The 20,102-nt window shown below is 40.4% G+C and overlaps 1 protein-coding gene across 2 annotated transcripts in view; it reads right to left on the minus strand.

Moving 5' to 3' along the window:
- The window catches only part of adgb (androglobin), a 226,354-nt gene that overhangs the window by 77,124 nt on the left and 129,128 nt on the right, over positions 1–20,102 (minus strand). For both annotated transcript variants that reach the window (XM_059986363.1, XM_059986362.1), the window contains exons 21-24: positions 14,152–14,319; positions 7,861–7,999; positions 5,711–5,827; positions 3,076–3,169 (exon numbers count right to left, since the gene is read on the minus strand). In XM_059986363.1, the coding sequence (XP_059842346.1) occupies positions 3,076–3,169; positions 5,711–5,827; positions 7,861–7,999; positions 14,152–14,319 (518 nt within the window). The remainder of the gene's footprint in view (positions 1–3,075; positions 3,170–5,710; positions 5,828–7,860; positions 8,000–14,151; positions 14,320–20,102) is intronic.

Raw genomic sequence — 20,102 nt, forward strand, 5'->3', positions numbered from 1 at the left:
ACAGGTGTAGCACTTACGCTTGCAGGGGTAAGTGCCAGGTGGGAGATCCGTGGGGAGAGACTTATGGATTAGGGAGTTGTGGAGGGAACGATCCCTGCAAAAAGCAGAGGGGGTAGAGAGAGAAAGATGTGCTTAGTGGTGGGGCCCTGTTGAATGTGGCAGAAGTTGTGGAGGATAATATGCTGGATCCAGAGGCTGGTCGGGTGGTAGGTGAGGACAAGGGGAACTCGGTCCCTGTTGTAGTGATGGGAGGATGGGGTGAGGGCTGAAATGCGGGAAATGAAGGGGATGCGGGTGAGGGCATTGTTGATGACGGCATAAAGGAAACCATGATCCTTAAAGAAAGAGGACATTTCAGACGTCCTGGAACGGGAAGCCTCATCCTGGGAGCAGATGTGGCGGAGATGGAGGAACTGGGAATAGGGAATAGCATTTTTGCATTTGGCAGGGTGGGAAGAAGTATAGTCGAGGTAGTTATGAGAGTCAGTGGGTTTATAGAAGATGTCAGTGGACAGTCTGTCTCCAGAGATGGAGACTGAGAGATCGAGAAAGGGGAGAGAAATGTCTGAGATGGACCAAGTGAATTTGAGGGCTGGGTGGAAGTTAGAGGTAAAGTCGATGAAATTGACAAGCTCAGCATGGGTTCAGGAAGCAGCACCAGTGTAGTAGTCAATGTAGTGAAGGAAAAGTTGGGGAGTAGTACCAGTATAGGTTTGGAGCGTGGACTGTTCCACATAACCAACGAAGAGGCAGGCATAGCTGGGGCCCATGCGAGTGCCCAAAGCTACACCCTTGGTCTGAAGAAAGTGGGAAGAGCCGAAAGAGAAGTTATTAAGTGTGAGTAACAGTTCCGCCAACCGGAGGAGGGTGGTGGTGGTGGGGAACTAGTGAGGTCTATTGTCCAGAACGTAGCAGAGGGCTTTGAGGCCTTCTTGATGGGGAATGGAAGTGTATAAGGATTGGGCATCCATCGTGAAAATGAAGCGGTTGGGACCAGGGAAGTTATTGAAGAGGTGGAGGGCATGGGATGTATCCTGGATGTAGGTGGGGAGGGACTGAACATTGATGGGTGACAAAATGGAGTCCAGGTAGGCAGATACAAATTGGGTGGGGCAGGAGCAGGCCGAAACTATGGGTTTACCGGGACAGTCAGACTTGTGGATCTTGGGGAGGAGGTAAAACTGAGCAGTGTGGGTTGTGGGAATTATTTGGCTGAGGATAGAAAGTCTCTGGAGTTGATAAGGGTGGTTATGGTACAGGAGACAATGGTTTGATGTCTTTTGGTGGTACCCTGGAAGGTTGTGGTGGTAGTGTTGTAGTCACCATTGACTCGTACTGTAACTGGATCAGCCTTGTAAATACTATATCCAAAAGAGGCACTCAGAGACTGGTGGGGGGAGTGCTATTGTTGGACTGTTGTGTAGAATTGTTATTTTTCTTGTAGTTTAACTTCTTATGCTTGTTTGTATTTTATACAACCATCTATACGCACGTAATTGTTCAGTGAGTTTTTTGGTGGTTAGAGTTGCCTCCGTATATTTTTGCAGACTTCTTGGTTTCAGTGGTGGATGTCACATTACTTGAATCTGGCTACTTAGTTGGTTAACGTTATCAATGGAATTTCTGTTATCAGTAGTCTAGTCTGAGGAGAAGATACTACCTTCCAGACGGGTCTTCAGCTCCCGCCTCTTTCTTTCTCTTTGTCTCTCAGGATGCTTCTTCCTTTCTACTTCTGCTGTTGTAACACTTAATGAAACAATTGCAAGCAACAAGTATTATGCCTTATTCTTAACTTCTGAAGAACCTGAAGCATCAGGATCTGACAGTATCCTGCAGTGTTTGAGTCACTCATGACTCCCCTAAACTTTTCTACTAATGAATATAAGGTGATTGATAGATTATGTAGATTATGTCAGCCTCAATAATCCTCAACAAGTTAAACATTATACTGAGCAACACAGTTTGCTCCATCAGAATTCCCTCTGTAAACCTGAAAATCTGTCTTGTCTAATACTAGTGAACAAAATTAACTGCTACAAACTGTCAAGGCAACTCTTAGTTAACAGCAGCTCTTAAGCCAGAAAATGCGAGTACTTGGAAGTTCAAAAGCATGGGGAGCACTATAACCTCATGACCAAATCACTGGGGTCCTGGGGAGTATTGTTCAACAGAGAGACCTTGAAGGACAAGTATATTATTTCTTAAAAGTGGCAACACAGTTAGGCAGATGGTGAAGAAAGTACTCTGTATTCTTGCCTTCATTAGTTAAGGTATTAAATGTGAGAACTGGGATGCTATGTTATAGTTACACAAAATGATAGATTACAATTGTAGAAAATCACACAATTCTGCAATAGGAAAGATGTTATTATGCTAGAAAGACTGTAGAAATGATTCACAAGGGTGTTGCCTGGATTGGAGGCTAAAGTTATTGGGAGGGATTTGATAAGCAGTGTCTGTTTCTCGTGATGAGAGGCATAGAGAGGATAGATAGCCAGAGTCCGTTTCCTATGTTAGTTGTGTCTAAAACTAAAGGCCATAGGTTTAAGGTGAGAAAGAGAATTTTTCACACAAAGAATACCTGGCATCTAGAACAGGCTGCCAGAGGAGGTGGTGAGGGTTAGGAACAATAACAAGATTTAAGCGGTATCTGGCAGGTACTTGAATAAGCATGGCATATAGGGATTAAGGATTAACGCAGGTAAGTGCGATTACTATGGATATAAATAATTGACAGCTTAGATGCTGTGAGTTGAAGGGGCTGTTTCTTTTCTCTGAAGCAGTTAGCCAGCCTGAATGCTTGCAGCCAGGAACCTATGTGGATGAGACACTGTCTTTAAATTAACTGGAGAAGTAATGCAAGGACCTTATTTTCTGGGCTTGTATTTTAATTTTCTTATTTTTTATTTTGTGAAACAAAGTAGCTTTTAATTAGTACAAGTAATATTTCAAATAACTTTACTTCAGGGATATGATGTGGTAGAAAATATTGATGAGCAATTTAAAAAAATATTTTAAGAAACATTCCCTTTGAAAACCTATGCATGGGATTCACTGATATTCAGTGCATTATACCTGAGCAAATATAAGCCGTTTTCCTCTGTGTTTGACTCTAGAAGAAAGCGAAACTGATCCAGGATATCTTGGATATATTCATTTTCTTCTGTCCCTGTATTAGTACAAAAGAATATGTGTCTTAGGAGTTACTAATAGACTTTATGAATGATCAACTAATTCTAAATTAGTTCCAATATTGAGAAGTATTATCTTGTATTTTAGTCTTCAGAATAAAAAGGCACACACTGCTTGAGCATAGAATGTCTAAATAGGGTAAGGAAATGAAGGGAATTAGTGGTATTAGGGGAAGGGATTAATACTCGCATGAATCATTTGTGATGAGTGGACTGAATAATGTGGAATACTTGGTATGGAGTACTGTTAAAAACAAACTAAACAGGGAGGTTCATTTCTAAAGAGGCAGAAATGAAACCCAAACAAGTAATACTAAACATAATTTTAATCTTAGGCCATATTTGAAGTATTGTCCACTGTTCTGATCTCTGATTTATGAAGAGGACAATCACAGAACTAAAAGCATATAATTATCAGGACTCATAGGACTTTCTATTGTATAATGCTAGGTTCAGCTGGTAGTACTTTACCCTCTCAGTAAGAAGATGTGGGTTCAGTCACAAACAAGAGAAAATCTGCAGATGCTGTAAATCCAAGCAACACACACAAAATGCGAGAGGAACTCAGCAGGCCAGGCAGCAACTGTGGAAAAGACTACAATCGACGTTTAGGGCCAAGACCCTAGTCCTGATGAAGGTCTCGGCCCGAAACATCAACTGTACTCTTTTCTGTAGATGCTGCCTGGCCTACTGAGTTCCTCCAGCATTTTAGATATGGGTTCAGATTCAGCTCAAGATCTATGAATACTAGAATCTATGCTGATACCTCAGTGCCATACTGAAGTATTGCTGCACTAACATACTAAACAAAGACAAGTTTCAGTCTGCTCAGTCATTCAATAAATAGGGGCATGGGTACAAAAGCAAGGAAGCTATGAAGAATCTTTACAAAACCGGGGCCCTATTTTCATCAAGAATTTATCAACCTTCCTATTACTTATCATATACTGTTCTTTTGTCCCAGTACTCCTTTAGAATTCAGCATTCTAGTTTTATGTTGTCTCACCTCATTCTTCTGGTCAATATGTAAAACTTAGCATTTTTCACTGTTGCCTTTCATCAAATGTTGGCGTAATGGTTATGCATGGATACAGGCTCCCCACTAGCTCAATGTAACAACAATCCATTTATTCCAATTCTCTGAGCTCACCCATAAATTCTATAAGTTCTTTCCTTTTAGACAATTATCCTGCTCCTTTACAAACATTACAATTGAATCTGGTCCACTACTACTCCCAAAAGTAATTTGCTCTTTCCATTAGTTTGCTTGGATCCTCCTGGAAGTCAATTAATATCCTCCTCACAGTTACGGATATTTCCAACATTTGTGTCATCTGTAGATTTGGAAGAAGTGACTTTTTGGAAGGCGAAGAATAAAAAAAAATCACAGGTAAGTGAACTACATAAGGATTTAAGTGTTCTTGTACAAGAATCAGAAAAAGTTAGCAGATAGGTGCAGTAATTTGTACGAAAGGCAAGTAGCTTATTGACCTTTATTGTAAGAGGGCTGGAACTTGGAAAAAGGAAAATACTATTACCATTGAAAAGGGTACTGCTGAAGCCACACCTGGAGTTCAACACAAGAAAGGACATACTTTGGAGGCAGAACAAAAGTAATATCTGGGAACAGTCGGTTATCCTATCAAGAGCAGCTGAAGGAATTAGCTTTATGTTCTTCAGAGTTCAGAAAAATAAGGGGTAATCTTATTAAAACTTATAAAATCCTTGGGATCACAACAGGAGAAATATCAAATGTTTCTAATGGTGGGAGAATCTTACTTGATGGGACATAGTTATATAATCAGGGTGGTCATTTGAAACTCTAACTTCTCGCAGAGAATGGTGAATCTCTGCAATTTCTTAACTCAGAGGGTTATGGAGGCTGGATAAACTTTTGAAAAGTCTGGAAATTGAGAATGATGGGGAACTGGCACAGATGAGGAAATGAGGCCTGAGGTACAATCATACTGAATGATAAAGTAGTGTCGAATGACTTAGTCCTGCTATTTTCTAATGTCAGGTTTAATGTTGATGGTTGATGCATAACACACACTGCAAATAAAGATGGACAATAGATACTGCACACATTCTCAGAAGGAAGTTTCTTTGAAGTTTAGATGCTTGTTTTAAGATTCTAACTGAGTTAAGGTGCTGCAGACTGAGAGAAGTCAAAATGCACTTTACTTTTTTTAAAGTAAAAATGGAAGAATCTATAGCTGCTGGAAACCAAAAACAAAAACAGAAAATGCCAAATGGACTCAGTAGGTCAGAATGCATGCTTTTTACCATTGAGTAGAAGCACCTTGTGTCCAACAGAGCTACAGACGCAGCCTGATCTGCCTGGTCTATACGCGGGCAAAAGATAGGGGTAGAGGACATCACACCATATTAACTGGATGAATCCCATATTATGTGATGGAATTAAGATCAACTTAATGTTTCCCACAAAATTAGATATCACACAACGATATTTGATCTCTGAAGCAAAACTTAAATTCATCCATCACTTAATTTCTTACCTATTGATCTTGCCTTGAAAATAAATTGAACACTTTTACTTCTCCACCAAGCTTGCAGTTTAATAACTGCTTTTTCTTCTTCATTAGTTGGGGTCCTGTTCTGCCACTTTTCAGGCACTTTGAAAATAGCATTATTAAAACATGAAATTAATGATACATTACAGTTCTATTCTATAAACAGAACATAGCAAAATGCCTAATTTTTTAAAACATCATCACAGTTGTCATCAAATTTTACTCTCTCTTGCAACAGTATCATTAGCTTCAGTACATAGCTTTCACAGATGAAGTCATTTTGAAAACCTTTAGGCACCAAGATTTATAATGCTCACATCAGGAGGTTGCAGTCAAGTAAGTGTAGGATTTCTATATAGGTTGAAAGAGGACGTGTGGAAATGTGCACAAGAATTGCAGATCCTACCTATCAGCAGACCATTAGTGCAAACAAAAAATGACAACACAGCTGAGTTACTTGTTTGATGTTTGATTTTGGCCGATGAAGTAATAAAATCAGTTAAGCTCAATAATAAATGGCTGCAATCTGTTATAAGGCCAGTTTGAGTAATAGCATTGGCATTGAAAGCTAGAAAACACTCAAAAGTAAAATAGAAGCTGTACCTGGATGAATCCTGGCAGAAGAGTTAGATGCATCTATGACCTTGCCAGTCACTGAAATTGAACATAATCTTCTACCAACAGCTCCATTATCTAAATGTATGGGATCAAACAGCTTCATCGAGCACCTTTGCACTGTCTACTACAATAATCAAGATCTGCTGGTGGCCACTCATTTAAATTATACTTTCCATTCCCACTTGACATATCAATCCATGGCCTCCTCTATTGCTACAATGAGTCCACTGTTGGGTTGGAGGAGCAACACCTCATCATCTGTCTGAGTGACATCCAACCTGAAGGCATGAATATTGATTTTTCTAGCTTTTAGTAATTTCTTTTCCCTCTCTCTTCTCTTTTTTTCAATTCCCCATTCTGGTTCCCCTCTTACCCCTTCCCTTCTCCACACCAGCACATCACCTCCCTCTGGTGCCCCTCCTCCTTCCCTTTCTCCCATGTTCGACTCTCCTCCCCTATTAAGATTCCTTCGTCTTCAGCCCTTTACCTTTTCCACCTATCACCTCCTGGTTTCTCACTTTATCCCTCCTCCTCCACCCATCCACCATCCTTCTCATCTTGCTTAATTTATCATGTGCTAGCTTATACTCCTTCCCCTCCCCTTATTTTCTTACTCTGTCTTCCCCCTCCCTTCCCAGTCCTTACTAAGTGTCTCAGCCTGAGACAATGACTGTTGCTTGATCTGCTGAGTTTCTCCAGCATTTTGTGTGTGTTGCTCTGTATTTCCAGCATCTGCAGAATCTCATTGTCATTCTCAATTTTCCTGATGTTGCTGGAGAATCACCTCCAAAAACTCCTTTTTCTATACTCACAAATTCTTATCTCTAGCATTGCAGAGCGATCTATCTCTAGCACTTTTGTGTTCCTTGGCAGTATAGTGGATTAAACTCAGCTTCAGTCTCTACGTGGACACTGATGACATCCTAGTCTGTGTCATCAATACTTTTGGGACCACTCCACTCTTTCTAAATTATCAGACTGCCCTTTATTAAAGAGAAATACATTTTTACATTATCAGTATATTGGCTTTTGGGAAGCCAAAATCCACAGAAGTATCTGAAAGTGTACTGAGGTCAAAAGACCCTGCATAGTTGCAAATCTTTTCAATCCACTCTCTTTCTGGCACACTCAGCACCAGGGCTAATGGTAATCTGAGCCGCCGAACATTTTTAAAACTAATGTCTGCCTATATTTCAATCTGAAATTTTGATGAGAAGTCTATCATACATTGGAACATTGCTTATATCATGTAGAGCACTTTAGTGTTAGTACAATGGCTGCATTATTGAAATTAGAAATTCAGCATCTTCTGCTGTGCAAAATTTCAAAATAGTCTCAAGATTTGAATTGGATGGAGGTACCTCAAAATGTTGGACACTGTCAGCTTTTCATTGTACTCTGTGTATTTAAACAGAGTACCAAAAGAAGACTTTCTTCAATTTGCATCAATGCAGATTGAAAAGCCATAATCTTTACAGCTGCTGAGGCCACATGTCAACCTTGACTTATTCACTTACCTGCATTAGATTTCCTTTTTCTCAGCATTTCTTTTGATGAAAAATCAAGCAAGAGGGCTCTAAAAGCAATTTCCTCCACAAGACTGAGAGAAGCACTCATAGAGTGCTGCAGGGTGACGTAAAATGCATCATTGAAGGCCTACCAGAAAAAAGAGCAAATTTGTAATGAGAACAGGCACCAAAATAGATACCCTTATTCAAATTGAATCATGTAATGTCAATTCATTGATATCTTGCTTCATGTCTAAATATTGACAGGGTTATTAGACTCAAGGCTGTAGTTGCTGCTGAAGTTGCATCTACTTCTGCACGACTTCAGATTGTACCACTACCTTTGCACCATACTACTCTTTTGCACTCTTCACTATATTTATTGTTGTATTTATTATTAACCTGTATACTGCTTATTTGTGTTAAATTCACACGACCAAAGAAATTCATTGCAAGCTGGTATACATGATATTAAGTTAACCTGTAGCTGGACAGCTATATTTACAAAGTGGGATCATGCATCTTCTAAATATTGACTTGAAGTGGGTGAATACTTTTGCAATCAACTACTTTGTGTTTTATACTTGTAATCAGTTTAGATCACTTTGTAGAGATCTGTTTTCAGACTGACACGAAAGAGTCTTTTTCTGTTGATCAGTGTCAAAAAAAGACAAATTCACAATGTGGTAAAGCAACATTGAAAACTTTCAAGGGGGTGAATACTTTTTATAAGCACTGAAGCACTTACATTACTCCCACATCAATTTACCTTATTCCCATGTCAGTTATTGTGGGAATGGAATACAGTATGACTGTAATCATTTTTGAGTTGCATGACCCCACTTTGTAAATCTGGCTGTCAAGAGACAATGAATTTCCTTGGCCCTGTGAATTTAACACAAATAAGAAGTACACATGCTAACAATAAATATAGTGAAGACTGCAAAAGAGTAGTATGGTGCAAAGGTAGTGGCGCAATCTGAACTCGTGCAAAAAGTAGTGAAAAGTGGCAATAATGGAATAACTGAGAAATGTAGAACTAATAGTTCAATAATGTGGCAGCACCTCCAGAAAGGGAATATCAGAGAGATGACTGGTTTAAAAGTTTGATAACACTGGTGAAGAAGCTGTTCTAGAGTCTAGCCATCCAGGTGCTCAAACTCTTGTAGCTCTCCGCAGAAGATACAAGAAAGGAAATGAAATGGCAAGGATGGCAGGCAGCCACAACAGGAATATTAGCTTTTCTAAAGGAATGCACCAGGAAGCTGGACTAGATGAAAGGAAGTGGCAAGGCTGTGATGATCTGAGAATTATAGGTCACAAATATTGCATGTACCAATGATGTGGTTTCTACATCAGAGATGTGTAGTATAAATTTGTCCCAGTGAAACACACTACTTGGGAAATTAGAATATTCTTCCAATATCTGTCATTACGAACTTCTGGAACAACCAGGCTTTATTAAAGCTAATGTCTCTCAGGCAATGTAGTTTAAAGGAATGGGTGTCCTAAGTAGGTTCTGCCCCAGCTCTGGTACAGAATTCAAGTCCCCTTTAGTTTATTTGATACTCACTTATTCAGAAAGTCAGAAGGCATGGGATCCAGGGAAATTTGCCCAGGTGGATTCAGATTTGGCTTGCTTGCAGAAGGCAGAGGGTTGTGGTGGAGGGAGTACATTCAGATTGGAGGGCTGTGATTAGTGGTGTCCCACAAGGATCTGTTCTGGGACCTCTACTTTTCGTGATTTTTATTAACGACCTGGATGTGGGGGTAGAAGGGTGGGTTGGCAAGTTTGCAGACGGCACAAAGGTTGGTGGTGTTGTAGATAGTGTAGAGGATTGTCGAAGATAGCAGAGAGACATTGATAGGATGCAGAAGTGGGCTGAGAAGTGGCAGATGGAGTTCAACCTGGAGAAGTGTGAGGTGGTACACTTTGGAAGGACAAACTCCAAGGCAGAGTACAAAGTAAATGGCAGGATACTTAGTCGTGTGGAGGAGCAGAGGGATCTGGGGGTACATGTCCACATAACCCTGAAAGTTGCCTCACAGGTAGATAGGGTAGTTAAGAAAGCTTATGGGGTGTTAGCTTTCATAAGTTGAGGGATAGAGTTTAAGAGTCGCGATGTAATGATGCAGCTCTATAAAACTCTAGTTAGGCCACACTCGGAGTACTGTGTCCAGTTCTGGTTGCCTCACTATAGGAAGGATGAGGAAGCATTGGAAAGGGTACAGAGGAGATTTACCAGGATGTTGCCTGGTTTAGAGAGTATGGATTATGATCAGAGATGAAGGGAGCTAGAGCTTTACTCTTTGGAGAGAAGGAGGATGAGAGGAGACATGATAGAAGTGTACAAGATATTAAGAGGAATAGATAGAGTGGATAGCCAGCGCCTCTTCCCCAGTACAAGAGGACATGGCTTTAAGGTAAGGGGAGGGAAGTTCAAGGGGGATATTAGAGGAAGGTTTTTTTACTCAGAGAGTGGTTGGTGCGTGGAATGCACTGCCTGAGTCAGTGGTGGAGGCAGATATACTAGTGAAGTTTAAGAGGCTATTGGACAGATATATGGAGGAATTTAAGGTGGGGGGGGTTATATGGGAGGCAAGTTTTGAGGGTTGGCATGACATTGTGGGCTGAAGGGCCTGTAATGTGCTGTACTATTCTAAGTTCTATGTTTACTATCTGATCACCTAATGATCACTTCCCACTGTCAACTAACCTGACAGGTCCTGGTACATCAACTCCTGCCCTGATCAAGCACTCTAAAACACTCAGTCTCTGATCAGGCTTCCAAGACCCTGTCCATCTCTGTATACCCATGACTGTGTTGCCACCCACAGCTCCAATCTGCTAATTAAATTTGCTGACGACACTATACTGATTGCCCTGATCTCAAATAATAATGAGGCAGCCTACAGAGAAGTCATCACCCTGACACAGTGGTGTCAAGACAACAACCTCTCCCTCAATGTCGCAAAAACAAAGGAGCTGGTTGTGGACTACAGGAGGAATGGAGAGAGGCTAGCTCTTATTGACATCAATGCATCTGAGGTTGAGAGGATGAACAGCTTTAAGTTCCTCAGCATAAACATGACTCAGGATCTCAAGTAGTCTGTATGTACCGGCTGTGTGGTGAAAAAAGCACAACAGCGCCTCTTTCACTTCAGACGGTGTAAGAAATTTGGTGTGGTCCCCCAAATCTGAAGAACTTTCTCCAGGGGCACGATTGAGAGCATCTTGACTGGCTGCATCACTGCATGTTATGGGAACTGTACGTCCCTCAATCACAGGACTCTGCAGAGAGTGGTGCGGACAGCCCAGCACATCTGTAGATGTAAACTTCCCTCTATTCAGGAAATTTACAAAGACAGATGTGTAAAAAGGCCCGAAGGATCATTGGGGACCCGAGTCACCCCAATCACAAACTCTTCCAGCTGCTACCATTCAGGAAATGGCACTGCAGCATAAAAGCCAGGACCAACAGGCTCTGGGACAGCTTCTTCCACCAGGCCATCAGACTGATTAACTCATGCTGACACAACTGTATTTGACTATCCTGTTGTACATACTATTATTATAAATTACTATAAATTGCACATTGCACTTTTAGATGGAGATGTTACGTAAAGATCTTTACTCCTCATGTATATGAAGGATGTAAATAATAAAGTCAATTCAATTCAATTCAATGTTGATTTCAGTCCCCTGGATCTTTGCATCTCAGACTTTATTCACTTTCATTCTAGTAGCAAATGACTAAACCAGCCTTTTGTGCACCATAATGCATGATTATAAATTCTGATATTTACAGAGAAGTCCTTCAGGCGTTTGCCACAGGGAAGTTATCATCAGGATCCTCCTTTTCTATCTCCTCCCATGGCTAAAGTGCTGCTTACCAAATTGCAGTCTCCTTCCCATCTGTTTGGAGAACAATGGACATGACCTTCACAGGGGCCACCAACTCCAGGAGGAATGCAGCAAGTAGCAGCAACAAATGCAGGATCATTTGGGAGTTTGAGGGGCTGATTGAAAGGTGATACAGGGAGGTAGTTACATCTAAGGTATAGGATACATGTAACTGGATGACCAATAGGAGGGGGAAGGGGATAGGCAGCCAGTTCAGGGTACTCCCCTCAAAGTATATAGATGGGGGGGATATGTAGGGTATGGTCCAGAAGCTGGTAGATGGGACTAGACAGTGTACGGTAATAGTCTGGCATTGACTAAATGGGCTGAAGGGCCTGTTTCTGTGCAGTTGTGCTTTATGACTATGATTCTAAACATATATGGCTTTTCTCAACCTCAGTAAAGATTATGACTCACCCACTTAAGTGGGTTACAGATCATGCTTTCCAAATCTCAAGAAATTTGTCTTCATCTTACATCAGATTTAACAAGTGATCTTAAGCAACAGTTCAAAAACTGAATCAATCACTATGCCCACTAATGTCAAGTAAGGCCATGTCATCTCACCAACATGTTTTGAAATCTTTCTTACCTCAACTCCAACAAGCTTCCTGCTGGCTCGGAGTTAATCTACCTAACAAATGAGAAAGTATTCAACTTATCTCATCACAACTCCAGAATTGCAGTCATCCCAACTTCAGTCATAGATACTGCTTGTGCTCATTTGAAGCCTGAACACCATATCACTGCCTACTTGTTTTCTGAAACATATGAGAAAATGAGCCCTATCTCTAATGACTGCAAAACGAAGTTCATCTCCCAGCGTCAGCCCCTATCTATCTATTAATGCTCTCCAATCAGACACAAAATGTATGGATGGCTTCCCAAGTCTGAGGAGCCAGCTCTCAATGAAGGAATAAAATTCGCCATCATCTTCTGGGTACAACATAGCCTTTGACATTCTGACAAAAAGAATGGGTGAAGATCAAAACCTCAGAGCTAGCACAACACTCAATGGTTACCAGGCTGGTGTGATCCTTGACTGTAGCATGCTTCTGAGAAATGTACCATTTATAGTTAGCACCACAAAGCATTGGAAAGTTATTATGAACACTGTAACCACAATAACATTCAAGTTGATTTGCAGAATAAGTAAATGTATCACATTTCTCTTTCATGCCAACAATAACACAAACAAAACCTAATTATAGCCAGTCTGCTCCCATGGGTAGAACATTTAGCTCATGTATTTGTTAACAGATGCCCAAAATAGTTACTTTATATCAAGGCCTATCATGGTAAGAGGTTACAAGCCACCTTGAACAAAACTAACATCACCCCACTCCAATTCATCAGAATGTCTCAGTCATGACTAGCCAAATGGAGAAGGACCATTCAGTACGGTATTGAGAACTTTATTTGTTCAGAGCAGACAGAAGCCCAGTGTAAATGGTAGAAGGACTTCATTCCATGAACTTGCTCCATCCATAATAGAATGTTCAGATCCATATTGGCCTTATCAGCTATATTGGAGCAACTACAGTAGCATCAAGAAATTCCCAATCAAAGGGTCCATATAGATAACACCTTCCTTCAACATGTCAGTTCTTCTGGAGGGCTGTTGTGAAGAAATCATAATATAAAATAAACATTATTCAATTTTATACAAAAATTACCTATTATCTGAAATCTGTTATCCCCAGTGAGCTATGATGGCTAAGTCAATTGGTAACAAAAAAAACAATTCTTAATGGTGTTCAGAGATAGGGAACAATGGCAAACAAATGGAGCTGATGTACATCTTGATGATGATTCAACTGAATGACAGATTTGAGGAGCCATGTGGTTGACTTCTGATTTTATGCTCCAATATTGATATATTTTTAAATGTTCAAGGATCAAATAAAATGGGGTTAGTCCAGGAAAATGGCAGAAAGTTATAAGAAAAATCTTGGTCTTGCTGAATGGCGGAATGGGAACAAGTGAATGAATGTCTTACTCATGATGCCATTTATCATGTCTTAATGTCCTTATGTACAAGGCTTAGAACAATGATAAAAAAAAATAGAATGGTCGGCGAAGATCTCAGAGACTTAGCCAGAATTGTTGATTGTTAAACTAGATTTTAGTGCAAGTGGGAACATCTTATTTGTATAAAAGAGCAAAGAGAGGTAAAGGCATGTGCATTAATTTCCACTGACATTAACCTGTGAAACGCTATGGTAACCCAACTAAATATGCTGTTAAACTAAGCCCAGAAGGTGACTAAGAAAGGAAGAAAAATTATGAAGCAGGCAAAAGAAATCAACTAATGTGCATAACAGAGACATAGAGTGCTCTGTTTTCCCTTACAATCAACTTTTTGGGAGACACTTATTAATAGTCAATCAATTCACCTCTATTTGCTTCGCAGCCATTTTTCTATTGTGAAATTGGACAGGAAAATGTGCAAACTCCAGTTCCATTGAAGCTTTATGAAATTTGTGCTCATCACTAAAACTACTGAGTAATTTTTCTATGGCTTTCATGATGATGACGGCCTGTTGTGTAAATCGCCGACTCTCCTGTTGATTAAAACAAATCAACAGAGTTAAATTTCTGCTGTATTATTTCATATCTCATTGGCCTAGAATAGATTCTGTGACCAAAATACACATTTATGCACTCCCAAAATACGTTCACAGAAACCAATGATAATGAATCCAAATACAATCAGTGGTCATTTTATTAGGTGTACCTCATGAACCTGGTGTGGTCTTCTGCTGCTATAACCCATCCACTTCAATGTCTTTAACGTGTTATGCATTCAGAGATGCTCTTCTACACACCACTGTTTTTATGCGTGGTTGAGTTACTGACACCTTCTTGACAACTTGAACCAGTCTGCCCATTCTCCTCTGACCTCTCTCATTCACATGGCATTTTCACCCACAGAACTGCAGGGTTCGCTGGATATTTTTTGTTTTTGCATCCTTTTTCTGTAACCTCTATAGTCTGTTGTGTATGAAAATCCCAGGAGATCAGCATTTTCTGAGATACTCAAAACATGCTATCCTGGCACCCACAATTATTCCACAGTCAAACTCACTTACACATCTTTTCTTCCCTATTCTGATGTTTGGCCTGAACAACAACCAAACCTCTTGACCATGTCTTTTATGTATTGAATGACTGTCACATAATTGGCTGGCTTGATATTAGCATTAACGAGCAGGTGCATAAGTGTACCTAATAAAGTGGCCACTGAGTGTATTTTTACACTGTTAGATTTAATTTCAGAACACATATAGTATATATAAAAGTACAGTTTGATGCACCAACTTAACTTGTGGATATAAACTTAACCCACAAAGTTCACTTTGAATGGATAGAAGATCATATGTGATGTGTTGATTTCCACAAACAAGTTATACTCTGTTAGTATTAAATAATCCACATTGTGGGCTGAAGGGTCTGTAATGTGCTGTATCTATGTTAATCCATTGATAGAAATCTTACAACATTACAGTAACAAATCCAAATTCCTGTGGTATGAATATGAAGAATTAGAAGCAGATCAGTGATATCAGACAAAAGTGGCAGGAAACGAACCAGCTAAAATACTGTACAATGGCTCAACATGACATGAATAAATGAGTCATAATAAAACAGAATGAAATTTTAAGTTAATCCCCAGAGATTTAAGGAAAAGGATTGAAGATTCTAGGAATTTTTGCACATGATAGGATGTAGAATACCTGATGAAGAAATGTCAGTACCCACTTGTGCTTGGATGGGAGACCATCTCTATATACAAGCCTAAAGACACAATTGATCCAATTAGATTCATGCCTCAAGCACTTCATTCAGAATTGCATGTGTTAACTAATTCATCTCCAGAAACATGATTGCATTGTTTCTGCCCTGACCTTCCATTTCACTATTCAGCAGATCCTCCCTTACCATTTCCACCACTTCCATCAGAAATCTACCAGGAAACATATATAATCCTTCCTTCCCAATTACCTTCCTAAAGTCACTGTAGCAACTTACTCCCATCTCCTTAGTTCTCACAACATCAACAGAACCTTTCTGTGTGAGCAAAAAAGCTACAATGGCTGTCCTTTTTCCAGTATCATCTGATATTGTGAGGAGTGTTCCATTTCCTATTTAAATTTGAGGACCCAGTCACATTTAGAATTGTTGGCTACCCTTCTTCCCATTTTCCTTGTTCTTCCCACTCCCTCAGTTCCTTCTGTCTCTTGTCTACTACATCTTCCTCACCCTCATTTCCATCCATCCCTATGGATATTCTGAAGTGGGAGGGTGAGGAGCCAGAGGTTGTGGTACATATAGGTACCAATGACAAAGGTAGGAAAAGGAAAGAGGTCCTGAAAGGAAAATATAGGGAGTTAGGAAGGGAGTTGAGAAGAAGGACTGCAAAGGTAGTAATCTTGGGATTACTGCCTGTGCCACACAACAGTGAGAGCAGGAATGGAATGAGGTGGAGGATAAATGCGTGGCTGAGGGATTGGAGCAGGGGGCAGGGATTCAGATTTCTGTATCATTGGGGCCTCTTTTGGGGCAGGCATGACCTGTACAAAAAGGACGGGTTACACTTGAATCCTAGGGGGATCAATATCCTGGCGGGGAGATTTGCTAAGACTACTGGGGAGACTTTAAACTAGAATGGTAGGGGGGTGGGTGGGAATCAAATTGAAGAGACTAGGAGAGAGGAGGTTAGTTCCCAAATAGAGAAAGCTAGTAGACAGTGTGTGAGGGAGGATAGGCAGGTGACAGAGAAGGGGAGCACTCAGACTGAAGATGTAGGGGAGAAGGAAAAGATAATAAAGTTGTTTGCACCATTAGGGATAAACAGAGAGAGTAAGAGGTGGAGAGTTTCTTAAATGCATCTATTTTAATGCTAGGAGCATGTAAGAAAGGTGGATGAGCTTAGAGCATGGATTGATACCTGGAAATATGATGTAGCTATTAGTGAAACATGGTTGCAGGAAGGGTGTGATTGGCAACTAAATATTCCTGGATTTCGTTGCTTCAGGTGTGATAGAATCGGAGAGGCAAGAGGGAGAGGTGTTGCAATGCTTGTCAGAGAAAATATTATAGTGGTACTTCAGCAGGATTGATTAGAGGGTTCGTCTTGGGAGGCTATTTGGGTAGAATTGAGGAATGGGAAAGGTGTAGCAACACTTATAGGGGTGTATTATAGACCTAATGGGGAGTGAGAATGGGAGGAGCAAATTTATAGGGAGATGGCAGATATTTGTAGTAAGCACAAGGTTGTGATTGTGGGAGATTTTAATTTTCTACACATAGACTGGGAAGCCCATTCTGTAAAAGGGCTGGATGGCTTGGAGTTTGTAAAATGTGTGCAGAATAGTTTTTTGCAGCAATACATAGAGGTACCAACTAGAGAAGAGGCAGTGTTAGATCTCCTGTTAGGAAATGAGATAGGTCAGGTGACGGAGGTATGTGTTGGGGAGCACTTCGGGTCCAGTGATCACAATGCCATTAGTTTCAATATAATTATGGAGAAAGATAGGTCTGGACCCAGGGTTGAGATTTTTGATTGGAGAAAGGCTAACTTTGAGGAGATGTGAAAGGATTTAGAAGGGAGTGGATTGGGACAATTTGTTTTATGGGAAGGATGAAATAGAGAAATGGAGGTCATTTAAAGGTGAAATTTTGAGGGTACAGAATCTTTATGTTCCTGTTAGGTTGAAAGGTAAAGTTAAAAGTTTGAGAGAGCCATGGTTTTCAAGGGATATTAGAAACTTGGTTTGGAAAAAGAAGGAGGTCTACAATAAATATAGGCAGAATGGAGTAAATGAGGTGCTCGAGGAATATAAAGAATGTAAAAAGAATCTTAAGAAAGAAATTAGAAAAGCTAAAAGAAGATATGAGGTTGCTTTGGCAAGTAAGGTGAAAATAAATCCAAAGGGTTTCTACAGTTATATTAATAGCAAAAGGATAGTGGTCCCCTAGAGAATCAGAGTGGACAGCTATGTGAGGTGCCAAAAGAGATGGGGATGATTTTAAACAATTTCTTTTCTCTGGTATTCACTAAGGAGAAGGATATTGAATTGTGTAAGGTAAGGGAAACGAGTAGGGTAGTTATGGAAACTATGATGATTAAAGAGGAAGTACTGGCGCTTTTAAAGAATATAAAAGTGGATAAATCTCTGGACCCTGACAGGATATTCCCTAGGACCTTGAGAGAAGTTAGCGTAGAAAGAGCAGGGACTTTGACAGAAATATTACAAATGTCATTAGAGACGGGGATGGTGCCAGAGGATTGGCGTATTGCTCATGTAGTTCCATTGTTTAAAAAGGGTTCTAAGAGTAAACCTAGCAATTATTGGCTTGTGATGTCAGTGGTGGGTAAATTAATGGAAAGTATTCTTAGAGATGGTATATGTAATTATCTGGATAGACAGGGTCTGATTAGGAACAGTCAACATGAATTTGTGCGTGGAAGGTCATGTTTGACAAATCTTATTGAATTTTTTGAAGCGGTTACTAGGAAAGTTGACAAGGGTAAAGCAATGGATGTTGTCTACATGGAATTCAGTAAGGCCTTTGACAAGGTTCCACACGGAAGGTTAGTTAGGAAGGTTCAATCGTTAGGTATTAATATTGAAGTAATAAAATGGATTCAACAGTGGCTTGATGGGAGATGCCAGAGAGTAGTGGTGGATAACTGTTTGTCAGGTTGGAGGTCGGTGACTAGTGCTGTGCCTCAGGGATCTGTACTGGATTAAATGTTGTTTGTCATATACATTAATGATCTGGATGATGGGGTGGTAAATTGGATTAGTAAGTATGCAGATGATACTAAGACAGGTGGCGTTGTGGATGATGAAGTAGGCTTTCAAAGCTTTTAGAGAGATTTAGGCCAGTGAGAAGAGTGGGCTGAAAGATGGCAGATGGAGTTTTATGCTGATAAGTGTGAGGTGCTACATTTTGGTAGGACTAATCAAAATAGGGCATACATGATAAATGGTACGGAATTGAGGAATGCAGTAGAACAGAGTGATCTAGGAATAATGGTGCATAGTTCCCTGAAGGTGGAATCTCATGTGGATAGGGTGGTGAAGAGAGCTTTTGGTATGCTGGCCTTTATAAATCAGAGCATTGAGTATAGGAGTTGGGATGTAATGTTAAAATTGTACAAGGCATTGGTAAGACCAAATTTGGAGTATTGTGTACAGTTCTGGTCACAGAATTATAGGAAAGATGTCAAAAAAGTAGAGAGAGTACAAAGGAGATTTACTAGAATGTTACCTGGGTTTCAGCACCTAAGTTACAGAGAAAGGTTGAACAAATTAGGTCTTTATTCTTTGGAGCATAGAAAGTTGAGGGGGGACTTGATAGAGGTATTTAAAATAATGAGGGGGATAGATAGAGTTGACATGTATAGGGTTTTTCCATTGAGAGTAGGGGAGATTCAAACAAGGGGAGATGAGTTGAGAGTTGAGGGGCAAAAGTTTAGGGGTAACACGAAGGGGAACTTCTTTACTCAGGGAGTGGTAGCTGTGTGGAACGAGCTTCCAGTAGAAGTGGTAGAGGCTGGTTTGATTTTGTCATTTAAAAAAAAATTGGATAGGTATACGGACAGGAAAGGAATGGAGGGTTATGGGCTGAGTGCAGGTTGGTGGGACTAGGTGAGAGTAAGCGTTCAGTACGGACTAGAAGGGCAGAGACGGCCTGTTTCCGAGCTGTAATTGTTATATGGTTATACAATGAACCCCTTCTGCATACTACAAACCTTTCAATCCTCTCATCTTCCTGTTCATCTCTCCTCATTCCCTTTGCCTCAATGTTCATCATGGCTTGTAGTTCCTGCCCACTCCCCCTCCCCCCACCTCTTAAAGGTGTCATGCCTGCCTGGACCGCTGAGTCCTTCAGTTGATCATGAAGTATGAAGATCATAGAGTTGATTTAAAAGTCCATTGCATAGAGGGAAGTTACATGCTGTAGATTGCAGTAAGCATAATTCCAAAGGGGTATATTAAAAAAAAATATTTGGAACAATTGCCTGCAGCTCACAGAAGATTGCAGATGATCAGCAGCACCATTTTGATTAGGAGAAGGAAACTGGAGGTCGATGAGCCAAATCTCATCGTTGTATCAGAGGTGGAGAGGGTTATCAACTTTAAATTCCTAGGTGTTACTATTTCGGAGGACCTTTCCTGGGCCCAGCACTTAATGGCAATTATGAAGAAGGCACGGCAGTGCTTAATGTCCTTAGCAGTTTGCAGAGATTCAGCATAACATTTAAAACCTTGACAGACTTCTATAGATGTGTAATGGAGAGTAACTTGACAGGCTGCATCATAACCTGGTATGG

The sequence above is a fragment of the Hypanus sabinus genome, chromosome 12 (assembly GCF_030144855.1).
Source record: "Hypanus sabinus isolate sHypSab1 chromosome 12, sHypSab1.hap1, whole genome shotgun sequence".
Lineage (NCBI taxonomy): Eukaryota > Metazoa > Chordata > Chondrichthyes > Myliobatiformes > Dasyatidae > Hypanus > Hypanus sabinus.